The sequence below is a fragment of the Barbatula barbatula genome (assembly GCF_947034865.1).
Source record: "Barbatula barbatula genome assembly, chromosome: 21".
Lineage (NCBI taxonomy): Eukaryota > Metazoa > Chordata > Actinopteri > Cypriniformes > Nemacheilidae > Barbatula > Barbatula barbatula.
Window position 1 is genome coordinate 787,517 of NC_136784.1, and position 23,324 is coordinate 810,840.

Consider the following 23,324-nt stretch of genomic DNA (forward strand, 5'->3'; position numbering starts at 1 on the left):
ATCAAACATACACATTCATCTTTAGCTCGATGTTTTGTGTATGTTCATTTCTTCACTATAGCATATTTTTTCATGAGAAAGTTAGATTAGAGTTAATACTTTTTAATATTTTATTTGGAACATTATCATTGCTGTCGTGGAAAAACGAATATAATTCTACTCTGAGGTGATGGTTAGGTTATTTTTGTAACGTCACCATCTTGTGAGAATCCTAGCTCAGCCCCTTCCTATTCTTTCGTTCTCTCACGTCCTCTGCTAATCCAGAGACCGCCGGGTTCTACTCAACAATGTGTGAGAGATGTCTCAGATCCAACAACACAGATGTTCGATTGGTTCTCGACTCTTCACACACTGTTGACAGGTTTGCCCCGCTCAGATCACTTCAAACAACTCTGTGTTTGCTGTTAGAGGTCACATCCTCTTGTGTGTCGTGCCACAAACTGAGAAGTGAACGACACAATACCTCAATCTACATCTGCTCGTGAAGAGAAAACGGAGAGTATCATGAGCCATAGGACTGTGTGAAATGTGGACATCAGGACATAACCCAGACATGAGAGAGGTCACGCACATCACCATCTACATACAGTGACTATTAAAGAAACGTGTCCAGCACTAAAATCTTCCAAATTGAATATTTTATACAGCTTAAATGAAACAGTGAATGTTGTCCAGCAGACAGGTTAATATAGGCCCATTGCAGGGGCGCAGTGTATATCCTATATGTGCACTATATGATCAATATTCTATATTTCATCTCAGCTGTTATTTTATTTATTAAATATCAAAATGTTGGCAGAATTGCTCAGGGCATGTGTTAAACATGTGCCAAACAGATCCGAACCCCTGAGATCAAGTGAACCAAAGAGCTTTCGCTCCCTTTATGAGACGTGTATGAGAGAAGGTGGAGAAATGACCAATCAGAGGGCAAGAAGAGCTTCTACCTGAGCAGGTATCACCTATGTTAAGAGCACCTGTGTGCACAGTCTCTCGAACCCCTCTCGCCACAAACAATTCGTCCATTACAAAAAAAGAATATAAAACACATCGGTTATGGAGATCAGGGTCGTTTTAATGCTCGCTGTCACCTGCTGGAGCCTGTTGCGCGAGGCGCATGGAGATAAAAAAGACCTTTACAGGAGTGTTGTGGATTTGGTGGCTCCAGGTGAGAAGTTCCTCACTGAAGATGCGCTTCGCTCGGTTTTTGAAGGGCTGGAGAAACGTGTGCAGTGCTCCGGTGTGTCGTGTGAAAAGGTAAGATATGTTTGAGAGTTTTGGAGAGGTCGAGGTCCAGCGCGCGCCTGCTGTAGGGTCGTGCGCTACACCTGCGCGCGAAACAGGAACGAGTATACACATATACAACAATGTTTATATATTAGAAAATAATACAAACGAGGAAAAGGAGCCTAAAAAAGTGAAGTAAATTGTGAATGTTTGCCGTGGGTATGTGCGTATAATGTTGTAAAGGGAAAGCAATTTCCTTAAAGTGTTTTATTTAATAGTAAAACATACAATTACGCATTCAAATAAAGAACTTTTGAAGAAAGACTTTGACTTTTAATGCGTTTCATGTCGTTTGTATTATTTCACACTGTGGGTGGATATCTCTCTATCAGCATAAAGACTTGGTTTAGTGTTAGTTTTATTTGTAAAATCTTTGCGGGATATATCAAATTAGATATCTGAAACTCAAATCACAATACCTGAACGGGGTTAGTTGTGACACGTTTTGACCCAAATACAGCATTTCTAAAAAAACACTTACATTTCCATCATTAATGTCCAGGAAAAAGGTCTCTGTTAATTCACAGAGAAACAGTTTTGTCAATAATAAACTATTATTTGACCTTAGAAATGTGACAAATGTCCTTAATTGATTTTATGTCATAAAAATGCTTTCTGATAAAAGCTGTATCCATTGTCTAAGAGTTTTATTCCCTTCCCATTAATGGCAATTACATAAATCACAATAACTATTATACTCCCTTAAATGTTTCTGTTTGATTAATAAAATAAAACGCATGACATAAAGGCTATCGTTTATCATCAAACAAATATAAGTGTTCTGTATATGTGTGGATTTCTTTATGGTAATTAGTAACTTCTTATTTTGACTTTTGTAAACATAATAAATGAATGTGGCATTTGTAAAAGTGTCAGAATCTCTCCTTACTTCTCTTGAATCAAAATCCACAGTTTTGTTATGTTTTTTGGGCAGGATCTTATTACCAAGGTTTTGTAACTTTAGTTTTCTCAAAACACATACAGTGTTGGAGATTGATGTCAGTCAATGTTTCAAACTATTTAATATTGTTAATAAAGATTTTCCCTTCTCATTAAGATACTAGTGTGACATAAAAAAGCAGGTTTAAACATGAACTCAAACATTTCTCATTTATTTCTTCTAAAAGCCCAACTATCATGAGTGTTAAAAGAGCTCTGAGCAATCAAGTTTTCCTCTAGAGTAAAGTTATGAATACGTTTGACGTCCGGTATGTGAATGTGAAATAACGGATCTCTCTCATTCTCTATGTGTAGTGTCTGTCTGTGTCAGGTGTGTCTCAGCTCTTGAGGAACTACAGTAGTTCAGATGGTCTACAGATGGAGGAGTTCTTCATGACGGCAGCTGGTTTCTGTCTGTTTCTGAGCTCTCCAGAGGAGACCTGCGGGGTCATACGTGAGGGCCGATGGGGTGCCGAAACCGAACACTTCATTGAAACAACCTTAGGCCACAGTCACCATGACAACAACATCAGCACCAGCCCTCATTCCCATTACGATGTCAGTATCACAGAATATGAGGGTTTGGAGAGATTGTTTCTTGATATCGAGAAACATAGTCAACCCGACACACATGAGGTCAGTTGTGTTTGTTTAGAGTAAATCCCTTTTGTTGATATTTAGGGTTTGTGAATAAAACAAACTGGTTTGTTTATTCATGTTTTTAGCCCTGTCTCTCGCTGAACGACATACTGGAGGAGACAGGCGATCATCACGGAGATCACACACACGTGGAGCTGGACGTCGTGTTTGGAAACATTATTTATCATGTCCTGCGTGGAGAATGCGTGAGAGCTCATGTTCTGCCGGAGCAACAGTACTTTCTGGATTACATCTTCAACCGCTCAGAGAATCTCACCCTGCACGGTATCCCTGGCCGACTCAATTCTGACCTTTTTTGTTTCCAAAGTCATGTGGTATTAACCATGTCGTTCTTCCAGACTTTGAAAAGCTTCTGAGATCCCTGAACCTGGGCGGAGGCGAACACAACGACCACCCTCATACTGAACCCCACCGCAGCCAAAAGACCCACCAACAGAGTCATCCAGAGGGTCACCGTAGCAACAGCAGCTGGGATGCGGTAATCATTCATTCTATCATCAGATCAAATGCCCTCGGCTCAAAACTTTATCTTGACACATCATGGTTGTACCATATGAGGTGATGCTGCTGAGAAGTGAAACTTTATTTTTGTTGAACATCACCTGACAGCATCCGAGCATCATCGAGGCGACTTCTGCAGGCAGCAATACTTTTTTCTGCACACACAGATCAAATTAACTTTGTGATTCTATTTGGTGCAGAAGTGACACGCTAAATCTTCACAATATTGACCTTCAGCATGACATGTTTGGGCATCATGAGAAATCTTAGCACGCTTCAAAAATCCCCTCGTTCATCCGTGACATGACGTGTTATGCTCGAATGGTGATCAGAAAGAAATTAAGCCGTCCATACGATGTCTTACATCCATCTCTAGTAAACAAACATGCTGTCCAAATAAGGCCGTATCGTATCACATCCGTGGAATGAATCGGTCGTGGAGTTTTTGAGGGTTTATGAAAGCAACAGCGCTAATGTGGTGTGAAATGAAATATTATTCATGTGTTTATGTGTTGATGATTGTGTTTCTCATTCAGACGTGTTTCAGCGCTGAAGACCTGCTGAGAATCCATCACATGAACTCTTCAGCGCTGACCAGGGATCAGTTCACTCAGATCAGCCCTGCCCTGATTCAACAGATCCTCAGCGCAAGCTGTTCTGAGATCAGTCCCAGTCCTGTGAGCCCGGACTCCCTGAGCACAGCTGAACGTGAGTGAGCTCTTCAGACACTGACGTGTGTTTTACACCTCACTGCTTTTAAATCTGTTCATTTATCCAAAAACCCACAATAATCATTTTTAAAACATTTGAAGACTTTGTGTTAAAGTGGACTGAATTATGTAAACATGAACAAAACACCATGTTCATTAAAAAACACCGGTGTAAACAATTAACAACGAAAATGAAAAGAAACGGCTATTTTTATACAATGTAAATGCAATTTATTTTGTATATCAATTAAAAATATAAAACATTTACATTATATATATTAAATAATTATGGACAATGCAAATATATTGCCTTTCAAATTATTGATAATATTGTGGTTTAATTAATAAATTACAGTTTTATGAAAAAATATATGCTTTTAAAAGGATGATAATTCTTTTAAATAGTAAATAGTAGGAAAAAGTACACAAAAGAAGATATTTTGAAGAATGTAGGAAAGCAAACAGTTCTGTGGCACTTCTGACTAGTTGTTTTTTTCCTACTATGGGAGTCAATGGGGGATGAGATCTGTCTGGTTACAAGAATATTTCCAAATATCTTTCTCTGTGTTCATCAGAACAAAGACATTTATACACATTTGGAACGGTTTGAAGGAGAGGAAATGATGACATAATTTTTAACTCTTGTGTGGTGTTTGGGTGTATAGGATCTGTTTTCGAAACGTTTAGAAGATGATCATTTTTCTCACTCTGACATTTATATTTGATCAAGATAAACATTTTTATAAATGATGTGTTTGTTAAGGTTATGGATACGCCACCCTGGCCAATCTCATCATCTGTCTGATGGCCATGTTTGGGATTGTGGTGTTGTTGTTCACGGCCTGTACTCAAGTGTTTGAGTTGTGTATTCAGTTCTGCATCAGTCTGGCTGTGGGCTCGCTGACGGGTGACGCGCTGCTGCATCTTCTGCCTGCGGTGAGCAAAACCCTTCATCTGTAGAAAAACACAGTCCCAGAACGGAAGCGATACCTGACAAATCATGAAAGGTTTTTGACAAAATTAGCTTGTTTTGTCATATACAAAATAAAAACAAATGATTTTATAAGAAATGTAGGAATAATTGTTAGTATATCTATTTTTGATATAATGTTTATTTAGAAAGGGATGACATCAGATGTGTTGGTAAAGCATCTAAGACTTGGGTATAGTTTGTTTTAAATAGTTTATTTTATATCACTTGACATGTAATCCTGTCAGTATAGCTCACACCAGAATTGCCAAAACACAAATTCAACTTTAACTCTGCGTGTGTGCGTGTGTATGGTTTATATTTCACACAGATGACAGACGCAGTTTGTCTAACAGAAATGTTTTTGCATTTGCGGTTTTACGTTCACATGTGACCTCCATATCAAAACACTAAAAGAGAGATGTGTAATGTCTTGTTGGCAGGACATTTGTCTTGTTTAATGATTTAACGGTCACACTGACCCCGGTGCGACAGACCTGGCACACGTTATTCGATCAAGTCAACCTCACCCACTTTCCTTCATCCGTTTGGATCCGTGTCAACAGAACTGCAGGCCTGTCATCACCCTAAAATCACAGGGTGTCTGAGAAGAAACACAAGACTGATTTCACAGCACATGAGGACGTTTTTTGAGTTAACTTCATTGGGAAGGTTTGTGATGTGTTTGTGTGTCTGTTGTGTGTAGTTTTTGGGCCTTCACTTGCATGAACATGGAAGCAGTCTCGACCATTCAGAAGACAACCTTGACTTTTTCTACAAACTCCTGGTGCTCATCGCGGGCATCTATTTCTTCTTTCTGATGGAGAGCATCTTCTCCATTGTTACTCGCAGAGAACATCACCGTCACAAAGGCGTGAGTAAATCACGTTGTGCATCTCAATCAGATTTACTGTTTTAATCTGTTAAAGAACCACTACGACTTTTTTCTTGAGATAAGACCTGCTGATGCGGGATCTGTTTCATCACAAACTCTTGTCTGATTCTGGTTGTAGGAGGAGTCTGATCTCCATCATTGTGACCACGGCAAAGTCCTGCAGATGTTCCAGCAAGAGAAACACAACAAAAACTCAATGTCGCAGGTTGATCTGGTGAGACATATTTGAGATTGTGCAGGATGTTAATGCTAAACGTATAAAAATAAAAGCGGAAAACAAGACTTGGTATATACAAGGCATGTATACTATTCTTATCAATTTATTTTAGGGGTCAGTAAAAGGGATAGTTCAACCAAAAAGGAAAATTCGTTCATCATTTACTCATTACTGTTTCAAACCTGTGTTCATTTCATCCACTACCATAATAGGAAAACAAAGGCTGCTTGTTTCTGTTGAACACAAAATGAGTTTATTTTGAAGAACTGAGGAAAACAAACCTTTAAACACCATTTAATTTGTCCTATTATGGTAGTCCATAATGTCCCAGAAGTGAAATTTGCTAACATTCTTACAAATATATTTCTCTGTGTTCATCAGAACAAAGTCATTTATACAGATATGAAATGACATTTTCATTCTGGGTAAACTATCACTTTAAGGTTAGTGTTAGGACATTAACAAAAGATGTTCATCCAGATTTGGCAAAATAAAAAACCAAGTAAAATATCTGTTCAAAAAACTTGTGTTAGTAGTTAAATAGCTTTAATAGTTAATGAAAGATTGATCAATTTATATGAAAGATTATAGTGTAATGTTTAACTTTGAGTTTGTCTAAACAACACTATTGTTCATTGTTCATTCAGGTTGACACAGAAAGAAATGAGAAATCCTTCCTGGAACCTGTTGAGCGCAGAAGAGGTGAAATAAATCACTGCGTCAATCATTAATGACAGTTAGATATCATCACATGTTTCAGCTCAGCAGTAAATCTCACCCGACCCACTTCTAAATCTTGTTTTCACGGTTGTTCTCTCTTCAGAGCAGCGTTTGCTTCCCTACATGATCACCATTGGAGACAGCATTCATAACTTTGCCGACGGTTTGGCGCTCGGTGCCGCATTCTCCATGTCCTGGCGCTCGGGTCTGGCCACGTCTCTGGCCGTTCTGTGCCATGAGCTTCCACACGAGCTCGGTGAGTGACGTGATCTCTGTTGAGCGTTTCTTCAGAGATAAACGGAGATCTCACTCAGTAAAGCATCTCAGATGAACAAAGACACTTTTGAACAACTGCAGCTCTGCATTTTTTAAAATCAAGGTGCTTCATCATGCCATAGAAGAACCTTTTTTGTCTAAATGGTCTAACATCCGATGAACAAAGCTTTCTGTTTCCCAACAAACAGTTTCTTTGTGGTTAAAAATGGTTCTTCAGATTATCAGCATTTTTGCGGTATCTCAAGTAATCTGACCAGTCTTCGTCTCTCGAGCTTGTAAGAGATCTCAACTGTGATATTAATGGAGCATCAGAAGACTTGAGAAAGTCTTGATTATTTAACAAAACAATACTTTAGCCAGGTTTCCATCCAAACGTGATGCAAATCTTTTCAAAGTTTGCAAAAACAGGATGAAAGACGATTGTGAAATTGGTGCGTTTCCATCAAGTTCATCGAGCGCATCACAGTGATATTGGTAACCTCGTAACCACCAGAACCTCGTATAAAGATCTGGAAACCAGAAAGACACAATCAATAATAATAGCCGCTTTGCCTTGTGCAGAATTTATTTGGCAAATGTGTTTCCAACTCCCATTATTCGTGGTATTTTGCTAAAAAGATAAACCACCTCAGGCGACCATAAACCTTTTTTGTGAATTAATTGTTTTATTTAGAAATTTGGCGGATCCATGACTCGTTTTTGATGCGAAACTTCTAAATGCATATAAAACCAGGGTGACCGGGGCGGCTATTGATGGATTTCTCATCTGTGGGTATAAGGAGAACATTTCTTTGGTTTTGTTTCAGGTGATTTTGCCATCCTGTTGCACTGTGGAGTGTCTGTAAAGAAAGCTTTAATGCTGAACGTTGGCAGCTCTCTCACCTCTTTCATCGGTCTGTACATCGCCCTGTCCGTCTCCACAGAAACCGTCGCTTCGGAGTGGATTTCAGCCGTCACTGCTGGACTCTTTCTGTATGTTGGTCTTGCAGACATGGTACGTGGAGTATCTTTCTGTCAACGGGTCGATTATTATGTTTGATGGTATTGCTTTGTAAAGTGATCTCAGATTGTTCTCAAAGCTTCTCTTTGTGTCTCGTGTCTAGTTGCCGTCGATGGTCCATGTGGACAGCCGGAGACCGTGGCTGATGTTTCTCCTGCAGAATTTGGGCCTTTTAAGCGGCTGGGGCATTTTGTTGCTCCTGTCTCTTTATGAAGATCAAATAGGGCTATAACATGTTTAGTTTCTTAGATGGTAGTTATTATAACATGTCAAAAAAATGTGCAATTGAGTTCCTGTGTGTTTCATACAGAATATTCAGAAATTACTTTTGGACCGTTTTAAAGACAGTTCTACCAAAAATGCAAATTCTGTCATCATTTCCTCACCCTCGAGTTGTTCTTAATCTGTATACATTTTGTTGTTCTGATGACAGATACTTGGAAGAATGATTGTAAACAAACAATTCAGGGACCCCATTGACAACCATAGTAGAAACTTTATAATTTTTTAGTTCTGTTGAACACAAAAGAAGATATTTTGAAGAATGTAGGACAGCAAACAGTTCTGTGGCACTTCTAACTTCCCTAGTTATTTTTCCTACAAATCAAGGGGTCCAAAAACTGGTTGGTTACAAGCATTCGTCCAAATATCTTTCTCTGTGTTCAACCGAACCAAGAAATGAATACAGGTGACGACTCGAGAGAGTAATTCATGATTGTATTGTCATTTTTGGGGAACTGTCTCTTTTAATCACAGCAAAGACAAACAGCATGAAAAAGCAGATTTTCTGTATTGGTATGTTTATGTTTGTTCATGAACACCAGCGCTCTAAATGAGATGTACAGCTATTTATGTAGCTCCTTTTTGTTTATTTAAATGTTGTATTTTTCATTAGTGAATACGGACATATTTTGTGATGTGTGTTTGGATTGTAATATTACGTTCAAGTTTTAGAATATACTGTAAGCCCAAACAGAGTATTTAAAGCACATTCAGTGTGCTTGTGATCAAACTGTCTGTTTGTATAAAATGTATGAAGTTTCATTCACTCACTGACCAAGTGCAAAGATTGTTGTATAGAAATATCATTTGTGAAGAAATACATGAATACTCCATGACATCCTATACTCGTTGCTCATTCTGTTCTAGATATCAGAATCTGTCAGTCTCAGCGTTCATAGTACAAGAGCTCATAATCCTCCTGATGTCATATAGATGTTGTGTAAGCACGAGAGCTCTTCTCAGTACCGCGTGACGTGTGTGTGTGATATTGTGCGCTCAGATTGCAGCGGTTAAACTGTATGATGAAGGCATTAATGCTATCCTCGGGTCAAACTCTAAATTCTGCGTTCGCAGGGTTCATCTGACATTACACTGACTTTTAGTCAAAGACTTAAAGGTTACTTTAAAGTCACATGTACCTTTTTCAAACCATCTATATTTATTAAGATTTTAATGAACGTAATGTATATGAAATATTTGAGTGTCGGAAAACTCAACTGAGATCAATTAATTTTTTGTAAACGAATGATAGAAGTCACTTGCTTGTACCTTCTTTATTTTGTGTCTTTTTCTGCCAGGTTGTTTCTTCACATTTAAGTCTGTGTAGTATTAATCTTAAAACTTCATTCATTTGAAGCTTTTTGAAATGTCTGTGCAGAACGTAAATGAAATAAAACTTTGCAGAAGTCTGCAGAAGAAGTGTTTTATCATGCGGATGATATAGGGATATAGGGATAGTCATGTGGTCTTTGTCATCCGCACAAAGTTCAAACTCGTCCAAATCTTGCACATTTAATTGCATGTCATAAAGTTCATGTCATGTTCAGAGATCAGACTAAATGGGAATCTGAGCCAGATTCTGATCATTGCATGTGGACATGTTTCTTTATCTTTATAGGAAGACACAGCATATTTATACCTAAAAGAGGCTTCATAACAGTAATGAGTCTCGTAATAGTTTTGTTGTCATCGATCCAATGTGACATTCAGACACAGTTTTATTTACTCTAAAGGGTTTTCAGTCACTGTAGGATCAGGGTTAACTTTATGAGTTTTTATTTACAGTGAACATGAGCCGTATGTATAAATAGGTAAATAAAGAGTAACTCAAGAAATGTTATTGTAAATAATGTATTATTTTTGTGTGCATTTTTAACTGTATGTCTAGTCATCAAAACTCAGTTTTTTCATGGCACAGTGACACAGACGCAGATAATGTAGTTTTTCTTCTGTTTATTGAAGGCTTATCAGACCGCAGAGATGATAGTGAGAAACATCTGAGCAAAGACTAAACCACAATGACATGAAATATATCTAATCACGTAAATGACACCACCGCCGTTACGTAACTGCATTTTATGTAACAAATATGAATTATAAAAGTGATTTCACAAGGGATACAAATTGGTTTGATTATCTGATTAACCTTGAAAAAATCGGTCATTTCAATTCAGTGGTTTTTGTGTGTACAAAAAGAAGCGTTTACGTCATTAAAAAGTGCAACTATTCTACATTTTTTTTATTGCAGTTGAAAGAATAACAATAGATTTGACGTAAGAGGGGCAAACAGACATCATCACGTGAAGTTAGATAAGATAACTATTCTACATTTTATTGTTTTCGCTTAAGAAAAATGACTTAGCAATCACTTCCGGCGAATAATCCGTGACCGGAAATGACTCCAGTGATGGACGAGCATGCGCATAAGAAACACGTTGAATGTGTAAATGTTGAAGAGAATCAAGTGAACCGCTTTCTTTATTTAAGCGACCATTTCGGCTTCAGTGCAATACGTTTTTTTTATTTTTTTATTTTACAACCAAAATATGTATTGAACAAACAATATTCAAACATATCTGCAAAATACAATAAGTAACAGTGACGAATCCTCAAATCAAATATACAATCAAGAAAGACGACACGATAAATAAATAATTAAAAAAGAATGATGTAAAAGTAATATCTTGTGAGGGGTAAAGGAGCTAAAGTGGAAGACATTGTCTATTGTAGAAGCTTTTTCATTTAAAAGGGTGAAGCTGCAAGAGCTTTAAGTTCATTAGTAAAATGAGGAAAGGACCGGATGGTTTTTAGAAATCTGCATTTATGAATGAAGTATTTAGCAAATTAAAAAAGATTATTAACCAAGTCTTATTGTGGACAATCTTTCTTAAGTACACCAAACTTAACTTGTTTGTATTCGAGGAGATTTACACATGTTATAATAGACGACAGTTTACTGTACAATTGAGACCTAAACAATTTTGAGTGATTACTATAATAAAAACATGTTCAGTGGTTTCAATGTTCATTTCACAAAATTGACAAGAGTTTTCTCCGATATTACATTTAGATTTCAGGAATTCTTTGCGTTTGTATAAAGTGTAACGTGTTTATCCGAACTAGCAACACATACAAATTTGGAAGTAAGTTAAATACTTGTACTCTTGTTTAACATAAGTAGTTTAAAATAATTTAAATTGTATAATGCTAAGAATGGTTTTGTCATGCAACCTGCTGGTAATAGCACGAGACCACGAGTGGCACACGATAACAGCGCAATACTGCCCCCCACAGGACAAACTGTGTATGTGCATGTGGTAAGAAAGTGCTGTGGACAGAGACTATGACCAATACAATTCAATCATTTATAAATGTAAGAGAGAAGAGCTTTGTTGCATCTCAAATTTCTACTCTCACATGTTTATAAATTAACTCTGTCCTGCGCTGCTTCATTTACACAAATGTGTGTTTTGGCAGGTTGATGGATGGGGTGTTTTAAATGAAAGGCCTCACAACCATCACGGAAAACCCTCAAGCTTTGCTACTGGATCTCCTGACATCTGCAACTGGCAGTGAGAACACCGTGTTCTTCAGGGTCCTGATGAAGCCTTCCAGAACAGACTATGACCAAATGCAATCCTTTCTTAAATGTATCATTTCTACTCCGCTATTTATCGAGCAGCCCTAATATTTCATACAATAATTTATATTTTTATTATATAGAAATAATTTTAATTTATGTCTTAATACTATTCTTTCAAAATCAACTTTTGCAGACGGCAGCTTCATCAGATGTCCATGAGAAATGAAGAGACCAAGAGCTCCTGTTGTGAAAGCTCCAATTTATTTTCAGTTTTTATAAATTGCATTCATATTTTATTGAATATTGGAGTGAAGTTGTCTGGAGATGTGTATATCTATAAACAACTAAACAAGTTGTTGTAACTCTTCATGTCTTGGTGAAATGTCAAGCTGTGCTTGAATCCATTTAAAAGTTGAGAAAGACTCTAGTGTCTATGTAATATAGTTATAGTATAGTATCCTACTGCAGTTTACTGTTGCCAAGAAAAGACTATTCTTCCCTAAATCACATAACATCTACTAACACTACTAACATCTGGGAACACTTCTCATAAGAACTGATATGGAGTATTTTATCGTTGTGCATGAACTCATGTTAACAGATACAGCTTTTGATTCTTAAAATGTATTTGTTCATTGTTAGCTATAATGCATAATTGATAATATATACAACCTTATTGTAGTGTGACCGATATCAATAAATAATTACAAATAACATAAAATGAGTAGGTGCTTCTCCTATTGAATGTGATGGAATCCATTTGAATTCCCTCCAGACAGACTTAAATGTGCTTAAAGGAAAAGTTCCTTTTTTATTTTATTCCTTATATGCTTTAATTTATCTAGTTATGTTTTAGGGATGTCAAGTCGAACACACATTACATTAAGTGACAAAGCAGGTCTTTTAGTCTCTGGTAATGAACTGATGAGTCGGGTCAAGTGTGTCGGATGAGGGAGACAGACTTTGCAGTACTTGGAGCTTTAAAGTATACAGTATGTTTAAAGATACATTTAGGTATAATAATGCTAATGTGACTGTCCACCATCTAATGTTTAAGGCTAAATAACACTGCATGCTATTTACACTGATTTCATCACAACTTTTCTATTCTTATTCTGTGGCAGAATAACGGCATATATGAGAAGTACCAGCATGTGTTCGATCGATTTTTGACTTCCCACCGGTCGCCAGATTACACCTCCCCTCATTGAAACTGCTGGGGGATTAGTTTATTTTAACCCTTCACCCTAAACCTCAAATTATTGGGGCAGGAGTAATTTTTCAGGAACTGATACAGAGAATAATAACACCGTTAATAAACATTTGTAGTAGTTTTAATCTGTATCTAGGGTAAACTGTATAACCACAGAGATGTGATGGGGTCCTACAATCAAAACATCATTCTGTAAAGTTAAAAGGACTAAATTAAAACTGCATAAAAAACATTTTTCAGAGAAGTGTCACGATATATAATATTCCTTTAAAATTTTGAAGACATACAGACATGATTTATAAACGCATTTAAGTGAATTACTGTTGGATAAATGATCACCTGATGAAATGGGGAAAAATGAATGCGTTCCTTAATCTTACCGCATCTGTTAAATGTTCATAATTCAGCCCAAATGTAAAAACAAATGAACACAGAGCAATAAAGACAACAGTATTTTCCAAGGCGATGTTATTTTAATGAAAATGAAGCACATCTGCCAAAAAGTCATTATGTATGGAATATAATAAAAAACTCAAACGTATAACTGTAATTGGGCAAAAAACATTTTCTTTTGACATGAAATATGATGTTGTGGTTTTTAGCTTCATCTTTTAAGGTCTTATTTTGTAACCATCACATGGCACATGATGACATACGGTACATGTACTGCCATATGTGTAAAACCATAAAATCTTCTTTAGATAATTGTGAAAAATAAAATATAATTTTTACAGTGTATAAAAGTTCTATTCTATGTGTCCATATTATACAGTTATACTTCTGTACAAATAACTCAGATCTTCATCCGTCCATTTATATTGAGGTCCATTTATCGGCGGTTTATTTGGTGTCTGAATCCGTCTGGTCAGAGAACGTCTTCTACTTCATCTCTGTGTTTTCCATAATGGATTTCTGTACACCCATCCGTCACCCTGCACACACACACAAACAGAGAGACGTTGATTTGAATTACTGATATATAAAGAAGAATAAACTTTAGTGTCTTGACTTCAAAGCTGTTGGTTGCATTGAATCTTAAATGTTTCAAAGGTTTGTTTCAGACACGAACAGAGAAAAAATGAAATGTGTTTTTTTAATCGTGAACAGTTGCTTTAGGATGCGACAAAACAAAGGTCTATTTTTAGGTTTGCAGTACCCGGGCGGGCAGTAACACACAAAATCTTTCTTTCTGTTTTCTGTCTGATGTGTGATGTTAATGCAGATGTTTTGTTGAGGAGGAACATGAACGCACCTCTTTGCTGAAGTATTTGGGTTTCCAGCTCATGTTGTTCTGTGTTCTCCTCTTCTCTTCTGATCTCTGGTGTTCTTCCAACACGTGTTTGTGTTCAGAAGCCAAATCAATGTTTCCTTCCTTCAGCGCTCGCGTGACATACTGCCAGAGACGCCTACAGTACATTCAAACATCACAATATCATCATTTGTGTAAATGTTTAACAAACCTGAACACCCCTTTCAGTAGAGACGTGTATTCAGCCGCGGGGAAGAAAATAAACATTTAAAAAAAGAATCTGATTTTATAGGTATGTGTTTAGGTAAAGTGATCCTTTTTGTTTGATTCTGTGAACTATTAACATCATTTTTAAATTTCAAATAAAATCTTTTTTCTATTTGCATTTAATGGCAAAAAATTTCAAATTCACTTTTAAGCAATAAAACAATCATATTTGTAGGCTACATGTATTTAGAAAAATTAAAAAAAAATTCATGTGATAACCTTGATTTTTGATCTAGAAAAGTTTGAATAAAATAATTGATTCTGAGGCTGTATATGTACCCGAGTACCAGGTGAAGTCATCCATATTTTTGCTTAGATCTTTTCCAAGTTGAACAATGCTAATTCCATTATCTGTCATCAAAATATAGTTTTACATTTAGTCATTTAGCAGATCATTTATCCAAAGCGACTTACAAAGAATTCAGGGAGCAATTTAGAGGTTCAAAGGTTCCTTCGAAATGAAATCTTTGGTATGTTCTCTGACCTGGATTCGGTCCGTCCCTGTTTCTCCACGGGACGGATAAGCTTCCTGATGACGGTCAGTTTTGAGGTGTCAATCACTTTAGTCTCTCCGCTGCTGTAGATGAACTCCAACGTCCCGTTCCATTCGCCCTGAGCTTTACACACGATGATGCCGCTGGAGTTCTGCTTCACCTCCGCGGTTATCCTTGAAGACAGACACACACACACATTTCTCACACAAATTGTGTCTCAACTGAATAAAAATCAAACAGAGGATAGTCACAGACTTGTGAACTTTGCCCCCGTAGAAGGGTTTGGTGTGGAATGTGACGTTGGCCGAGTATCCCGTCTGAACGCAGCTGATGGTGACCTTCCCCCCCAGCTCCACCCACGGCACGGTCAGGATGGAGCGAGCGTACGCGCTCGGGAACGTGAACACGTATTCCTCGCCGTGGTCCCGCAAATACAGCACGCCTGAAGGTCAAAGGACAAATCTCAAAAAGGAAACAAACAAACAACATAGGGACTGATGACACCCACCTTCGCCCACCATGGAGACGCCCACTGACATGCCCATGAACTTGCTCTTGGTCCAGACGTGTGTATTGACACACATGCCTCTCTCGGCGCACTCACAGTAAAACCCTGACACCGGAGGATGATGGGACACCTGCTCCGCCACGAATCGTACCCTGTAAAAGTCAGGCCCCGACCTCAACGCCTCCTGACCACTCCTCGTGTTTGTCTCTCGCCCCGCTGACCCAACAGGGTGGGTTTGACCGCTGAGAGGCCGGATTTGGTCTCGTGGGACCTCCCACGAGCAATGAAAGGTTTCGCCCAGCACAGGGTTGTAGGGCTTTTTGGCCACCGCACCTTTACGTCCTTCGTGGAAGGCGGTCAGGTAGTATTCGAGGAATCGCACCATGCGCTCTTCAGGGCCGCTGCCAGTGGAGATGGCCAGGAAGAGATCAGGGTGGGCCATGAAGTTAGCGTACATCTCCAACAGCGAATGCTTCTCCAGGATGAATGTAGGAAGCACCACCTGCACAGAGAACAGACGTTACTTTCACGTTTACATTCATTCATTTGGCAGTTTAAACTATACTTGTTTTTTTTTTATTAATTTGTGAATTCCCTGAGGATGAAACTTAAGAGCAATTTTTTGTCGCACTTTTAAAGCAGTTGAGTTATTATTTATTATAAAATTTTGCATTAGCTTTAAGTTGTATATTTTTTGTTTTAGCAATTTACTAATGTTCTTTTGTCACTTTTGTTTATTTTTTATGTTGCTATATAAGATGAATTTATTAGTTTAGCTTAGTTTATTTTCAATCAACATTTCAGGTATTTGTACATACAGTAATGTGATCTCTGTAATATACTTTACATATTCAATAAATATTATATCTATGTTCATTATATATTACATTAAATATATAGTTTTTGTCTTGTGTACGTGTGTCAGTATTCATTCATACTCGTGTCAGGTCCATTCCCAGTTTGAGTTGAGAACACAGTTGAAGAATAAAACTCCTCTGGTCCTCCAGCACGTCGAGATCTTCCTCCACATTATCTTCAGCATCAATCTCCTCATCGCTGACAGAAATCACCTCCAGAGAGTCCTGTAACAAACACACAAACATCACAGTCAGCCTGTTTGTGTTCTCAAAAATAAAACACAACGTGACCAAAAAACACTGAAGTGTCCAAAAGATTTCACGATGCAGTATTTGAATCAATGTTTGTTGTATTGTTCGCTAACAGTGTGATTATCTTTCAGTATCTTTGACACATGATTCCAATCTTATAAAATCCGAACAGATCAGATCATGATGCTTCGTATCAGATTTGACCCCAAATCACATTTTAGTTCACTTTCTCTCTCGGTCTGATAATGCTGAAGACTGCAGGTCTGATCACGGCTGATCTGGTGTATTTTAGCTCTTCTGTCAGCACACTTTCTGTTGACTTCAGCTGAACTCTCTCCATCTTCACGCTGCTGTATATCAATGACAAACACACCCACATCTACATCCAAAACATCTTCTAGAAAAATACTTTTATATTTGCCATAAAGTGTCTCTCCAACTGTTTTGACAGACACCTCATTCTTTACCTCGGCGGTGTTCTGCCGTGTGTCTTTCTTCCTGAGAGAGGGCGAGGGCGAGGGCTCGGCGGACGGGCCACCGTTTCTCAGACGTTCACCCGAGGGAGACTTTGGAATGCTCCACATAGGAACATTGTCTGAAAGCACGCAAAACACACGAGCAGCACTTAGGAATCACATCTGTCTCGACTCAATGTCACCATCAGCCAATGATCGACCTTATAAAAAGACCAGCGTAAACCAGTCTGAGCTGGACTGGACTGTTTTATTCTCCCAGCCCAAAACTCATTGAACTAGATCTAGAACTAAGCCAATCATCTTAAGCTGGTTTACGCTGTTTTTAAAAACCCAGAGCGTGAGGTGAGTCCAAACATCCCAGTGTTTCATCCTTCTCATCATCTTGCTGACAGTTATTCATTCATCATTGGAGAGCTTGGACTCACATCAGACCTTCATCATCATCATCATCACTCAGGGCTCGTCTCACTCTTCAGCTCTGACGGGATTATTTAACATGCTAGACATTCAGAGCTCCAGCGGGAGGATGATCAAGCTCTTTTTTTTGCTTCAAATAAAGTATGTGTATAATGATGTATGTTCAGTTATACCATGTGTTGTATCTCTATCACCTCTACGTAACACAAGCATGGGATGAAACATCACGGGAATGTTCTAAATAAGGCCTAAATAACCCTAATAAATTCCTACCTTTAACTCATTTTAAAGCACTTGATATAATGTTACGTAAAAGGAAGGCTTTGTCATGTCAACATTCACAGCAAACAATCTTAATCACAGTAAAAAAACGACAGGATTCATTGACTCCAATGAATGACGCAATAATGTACCAAGCTGGTGAAAACATACAGCATCACAATAAACATGCAGAGAAAACACAAACACACAGAAACACATGCGCAGAGCAGAAGAGAACATCAGGAATGATTAGAACCCAAACAGATCATGCACACAAGACAAAAAATATTAAAGGTTTGCATTTACCTGATTGATGTTTCCCTTCTGTCTGAATCTGGAAAAGCCACGCCCCATGAGAACCCCACCGCATCAGAGCCACGACCACTCAGAGTCCCACCCCATCAGAAACACGCCCCATGAGAACCCCACCGCATCAGAGCCACGACCACTCAGAGTCCCACCCTATCAGAAACATGCCCCATGAGAACCCCACCGCATCAGAGCCACGACCGCTCAGAGTCCCACCCCATCAGAAACACGCCCCATGAGAACCCAACCGCACCAGAGCCACGACCACTCAGAGTCCCACTCCATCAGAGCCACGCCCCATGAGAACCCAACCACACCAGAGCCACGACCACTCAGAGTCCCACCCCATCAGAGCCACGCCCCATGCGAACCCCACCCCATCAGAGCCACGACAACTCAGAGTCCCACCCCATCAGAGCCACGCCCCATGAGAACCCCACCCCATCAGAGCCACGACCACTCAGAGTCCCACCCCATCAGAAACACGCCCCATGAGAACCCCACCGAATCAGAGCCACGACCACTCAGAGTCCCACCCCATCAGAAACACGCCCCATGAGAACCCCACCGCATCAGAGCCACGACCACTCAGAGTCCCACTCCATCAGAGCCACGTCCACTCAGAGTCCCACCCCATCAGAAACACGCCCCATGAGAACCCAACCGCACCAGAGCCACGACCGCTCAGAGTCCCACCCCATCAGAGCCACGCCCCATGAGAACCCCACCCCATCAGAGCCACGCCCCATGAGAACCCAACCACACCAGAGCCACGACCACTCAGAGTCCCACCCCATCAGAGCCACGCCCCATGCGAACCCCACCCCATCAGAGCCACGACAACTCAGAGTCCCACCCCATCAGAGCCACGCCCCATGATAACCCCACCCCATCAGAGCCACGCCCCATGAGAACCCCACCGCATCAGAGCCACGACCACTCAGAGTCCCACCCCATCAGAAACACGCCCCATGAGAACCCCACCGCATCAGAGCCACGACCACTCAGAGTCCCACCCCATCAGAGCCACGCCCCATGAGAACCCAACCGCACCAGAGCCACGACCACTCAGAGTCCCACCCCATCAGAGCCACGCCCCATGCGAACCCCACCCCATCAGAGCCACACCCCATGAGAACCCCACCGCATCAGAGCCACGACCACTCAGAGTCCCACCCCATCAGAAACACGCCCCATGAGAACCCCACCGCATCAGAGCCACGACCACTCAGAGTCCCACCCCATCAGAAACACGCCCCATGAGAACCCCACCGCATCAGAGCCACGACCACTCAGAGTCCCACCCCATCAGAAACACGCCCCATGAGAACCCCACCCCATCAGAGCCACGACCACTCAGAGTCCCACCCCATCAGAGCCACGTCCCATGAGAACCCCACCGCACCAGAGCCACGACCACTCAGAGTCCCAGCCCATCAGAGCCACGCCCCATGAGAACCCCACCCCATCAGAGCCACGCCCCATGAGAACCCCACCGCATCAGAGCCACGACCACTCAGACTCCCACCCCATCAGAAACACGCCCCATGAGAACCCCACCCCATCAGAGCCACGACCACTCAGAGTCCCACCCCATCAGAGCCACGACCACACAGAGTCCCACCCCATCAGAGCCACGACCACTCAGAGTCCCACCGCATCAGAAACACGCCCCATGAGAACCCCACCGCACCAGAGCCACGACCACTCAGAGTCCCACCCCATCAGAGCCACGACCACTCAGAGTCACACCCCATCAGAAACACGCCCCATGAGAACCCCACCGCATCAGAGCCACGACCACTCAGAGTCCCACCCCATCAGAGCCACGCCCCATGAGAACCCAACCGCACCAGAGCCACGACCACTCAGAGTCCCACCCCATCAGAGCCACGCCCCATGCGAACCCCACCCCATCAGAGCCACACCCCATGAGAACCCCACCGCATCAGAGCCACGACCACTCAGAGTCCCACCCCATCAGAAACACGCCCCATGAGAACCCCACCCCATCAGAGCCACGACCACTCAGAGTCCCACCCCATCAGAGCCACGTCCCATGAGAACCCCACCGCACCAGAGCCACGACCACTCAGAGTCCCAGCCCATCAGAGCCACGCCCCATGAGAACCCCACCCCATCAGAGCCACGCCCCATGAGAACCCCACCGCATCAGAGCCACGACCACTCAGACTCCCACCCCATCAGAAACACGCCCCATGAGAACCCCACCCCATCAGAGCCACGACCACTCAGAGTCCCACCCCATCAGAGCCACGACCACTCAGAGTCCCACCCCATCAGAGCCACGACCACTCAGAGTCCCACCCCATCAGAAACACGCCCCATGAGAACCCCACCGCACCAGAGCCACGACCACTCAGAGTCCCACCCCATCAGAGCCACGACCACTCAGAGTCCCACCCCATCAGAAACACGCCCCATGAGAACCCCACCGCATCAGAGCCACGACCACTCAGAGTCCCACCGCATCAGAGCCACGGCCACTCAGAGTCCCACCGCATCAGTGCCCAGACCACTCAGAGTCCCACCCCATCAGAAACACGCCCCATGAGAACCCCACCGCATCAGAGCCACGACCACTCAGAGTCCCCCCCCATCAGAAACACGCCCCATGAGAACCCCACCGCACCAGAGCCACGACCACTCAGAGTCCCACCCCATCAGAGCCACGACCACTCAGAGTCCCACCCCATCAGAAACACGCCCCATGAGAACCCCACCGCATCAGAGCCACGACCACTCAGAGTCCCACCCCATCAGAGCCACGCCCCATGAGAACCCCACCCCATCAGAGCCACGCCCCATGAGAACCCCACCCCATCAGAGCCACGACCACTCAGAGTCCCACCCCATCAGAAACACGCCCCATGAGAACCCCACCCCATCAGAGCCACGCCCCATGAGAACCCCACCGCACCAGAGCCACGACCACTCAGAGTCCCACCCCATCAGAGCCACTCCCCATGCGAACCCCACCCCATCAGAGCCACGCCCCATGAGAACCCCACCCCATAAGAGCCACGACCACTCAGAGTCCCACCCCATCAGAGCCACTCCCCATGCGAACCCCACCGCATCAGAGCTACGCCCCATGAGAACCCCACCGCATCAGAGCCACGACCAGTCAGAGTCCCACCCCATCAGAGCCACTCCCCATGCGAACCCCACCGCATCAGAGCCACGCCCCATGCGAACCCCACCGCATCAGAGCCACGCCACATGAGAACCCCACCCCATCAGTTTGTTTTATATTTAAAAAATGAAAATGCTGAGACTTATTACTCAAGTTCATTTCATTCAAATGAACATGACTTTTATTCTTCTGTGGAAAAACAAATGAAGAAATGTTTCTTATTCAACAAAAATGTCCAATGACTTTCCCAATGATCTTAAAGTCCCACATCTGGTTTAATTTTCAATCTGAAGTGTTGAAGTGATGAGACCGTTTAACCTCCAGTGTCGTGGTCCACTCATTCTAACAAAAATCAACAAAAATAACTAAGAAAAAGGTTTTATGAAGGATGAAACAAAAATGTTATTTTTAAACGCACAACAGAAACAGAAAGTGAACCACAATGTTCAAAATAAATGTTATGAAATGACATACGCAAATCTGAGACCTTGAATTAAGAGTTTTGACTGACACGTTTGTTTGGGATAGTTTTTACTTTTGAGAGTTTAATGATTTGCCACTGACAGTCCAAAAATAGTTTTCTTTTGCTAAGAGAGTGAACAAAACAACAAACAAAACACAAAATATCAGATGACTGATGTCAAAGTCATTCATTTGAAGCGTCTGACAGACGGAAGCAGTTCATGTCACGTGTGATGTTTTTATTGGATGTAAAATCAGGCACCTTTGTGTTTCTTTGGCATGTATGTGGTCCAGCATTGAATATCCACGCGAACAGAAATAAAACATTCTCACAAACACACACAATAAAACACTCGCATGCTTTCAAGGGATTTATTTCAACCCTTTCCACTGAAACAGCGCTGTTACAAAAACACACAGAACTAAAAAATAAACACACAAAAACAATTCAAATACAGATGAATGAAGTCCAAAGACCAGAAAACACAACATGCAAAATAAAAATATTAAACAGCCCTTCAACAACATCTATTGCAAACGTTTAGCTGCATCCGCCCTGTTAAATACGGACAGGGACCACAGTCGACCTCACCCTGATCTTTGACGGGATCGGGGTCTGGTGTGCAGGGGGTCTTTAGGGCGTCTGTGTTGGACTCACCGGAGGGCGGAGCGTGGCTGTACACCGGCTGAGCGTTGATGTTGTGTCTGGCGCTCAGCTGTAAGATAGTCAGGCATTCTCCAAGGCAGCTGAGGCTGGCGGCAGACGTGGCTTTCAGCAGAAGAAGGTCCTGGTCCAGACAAGACAGAGGTCCTCTCATGGGTAAAGACTCGATGGCCTGAACCAGATTCTTCTGCTGACCATCGGCTTGATTCATAACCTGAGGAGACACAGAGAGAGAAGTGAGGGTGAATCAGACATGTTTGTGTAGTAACACTCTTGTGGCTTTAAACTCGGATCACGCACACACATGAGTTGTGTGAAAGAAATTCATCATTGAACACTACACACATACAGCAGACGTTTCACCAGCCGTCTGAGAGAATGTGTGTGATCACATTCAGTAACAGTGAGCAACAACATTTCATCACCCGACGGCTGACCGGAAGATTTTAATTCTCTAAGTGATGTTCTGGCACAGATACACAACAGAGAAATACTTTATATAACAGCAAAAACATCACTGGAGCTTTTTACTTCTTTCATGTGTGTGCTTGTGTGTGTCAGTGTTTCTATGTGTGTGTGTGTATGTGTGTGTCTCACCTCTCTAACCTCCAGGAGGCATGTGTGTGTGCATGCGTGTGTGCATGTGTGAGTGCATGTGTGCGTGCATGCGTGAGTGTGTGTGCGTGTGTGTGTGCGTGTGT

The 23,324-nt window shown here is 41.5% G+C and overlaps 2 protein-coding genes across 2 annotated transcripts in view; one reads left to right on the plus strand and one right to left on the minus strand.

Annotated features, from left to right (window-relative positions):
• The first annotated feature begins 885 nt into the window (after nucleotides 1–885).
• On the plus strand, nucleotides 886–10,298 carry slc39a4 (solute carrier family 39 member 4). The gene is made up of 12 exons (XM_079484684.1): nucleotides 886–1,254; nucleotides 2,539–2,859; nucleotides 2,949–3,147; nucleotides 3,222–3,361; nucleotides 3,921–4,092; nucleotides 4,858–5,030; nucleotides 5,771–5,938; nucleotides 6,078–6,173; nucleotides 6,824–6,878; nucleotides 7,000–7,152; nucleotides 7,979–8,166; nucleotides 8,276–10,298. Exons 1-12 carry the CDS (start codon nucleotides 1,054–1,056, stop codon nucleotides 8,402–8,404), a joined length of 1,995 nt encoding a protein of 664 aa, XP_079340810.1. The 5' UTR covers nucleotides 886–1,053; the 3' UTR covers nucleotides 8,405–10,298.
• Nucleotides 10,299–13,707: 3,409 nt separating this feature from the next.
• Nucleotides 13,708–23,324, minus strand: part of osbpl10a (oxysterol binding protein-like 10a) — a gene marked incomplete at its 5' end in the record, with an annotated part of 14,136 nt that continues 4,519 nt past the window's right edge. Inside the window, 8 exons of the mRNA XM_079485012.1 lie at nucleotides 13,708–14,182; nucleotides 14,503–14,656; nucleotides 15,251–15,433; nucleotides 15,516–15,702; nucleotides 15,769–16,270; nucleotides 16,707–16,850; nucleotides 17,345–17,472; nucleotides 22,618–22,837. Of these exons, the coding sequence (XP_079341138.1) occupies nucleotides 14,135–14,182; nucleotides 14,503–14,656; nucleotides 15,251–15,433; nucleotides 15,516–15,702; nucleotides 15,769–16,270; nucleotides 16,707–16,850; nucleotides 17,345–17,472; nucleotides 22,618–22,837 (1,566 nt within the window). The 3' untranslated portion in view covers nucleotides 13,708–14,134. The remainder of the gene's footprint in view (nucleotides 14,183–14,502; nucleotides 14,657–15,250; nucleotides 15,434–15,515; nucleotides 15,703–15,768; nucleotides 16,271–16,706; nucleotides 16,851–17,344; nucleotides 17,473–22,617; nucleotides 22,838–23,324) is intronic.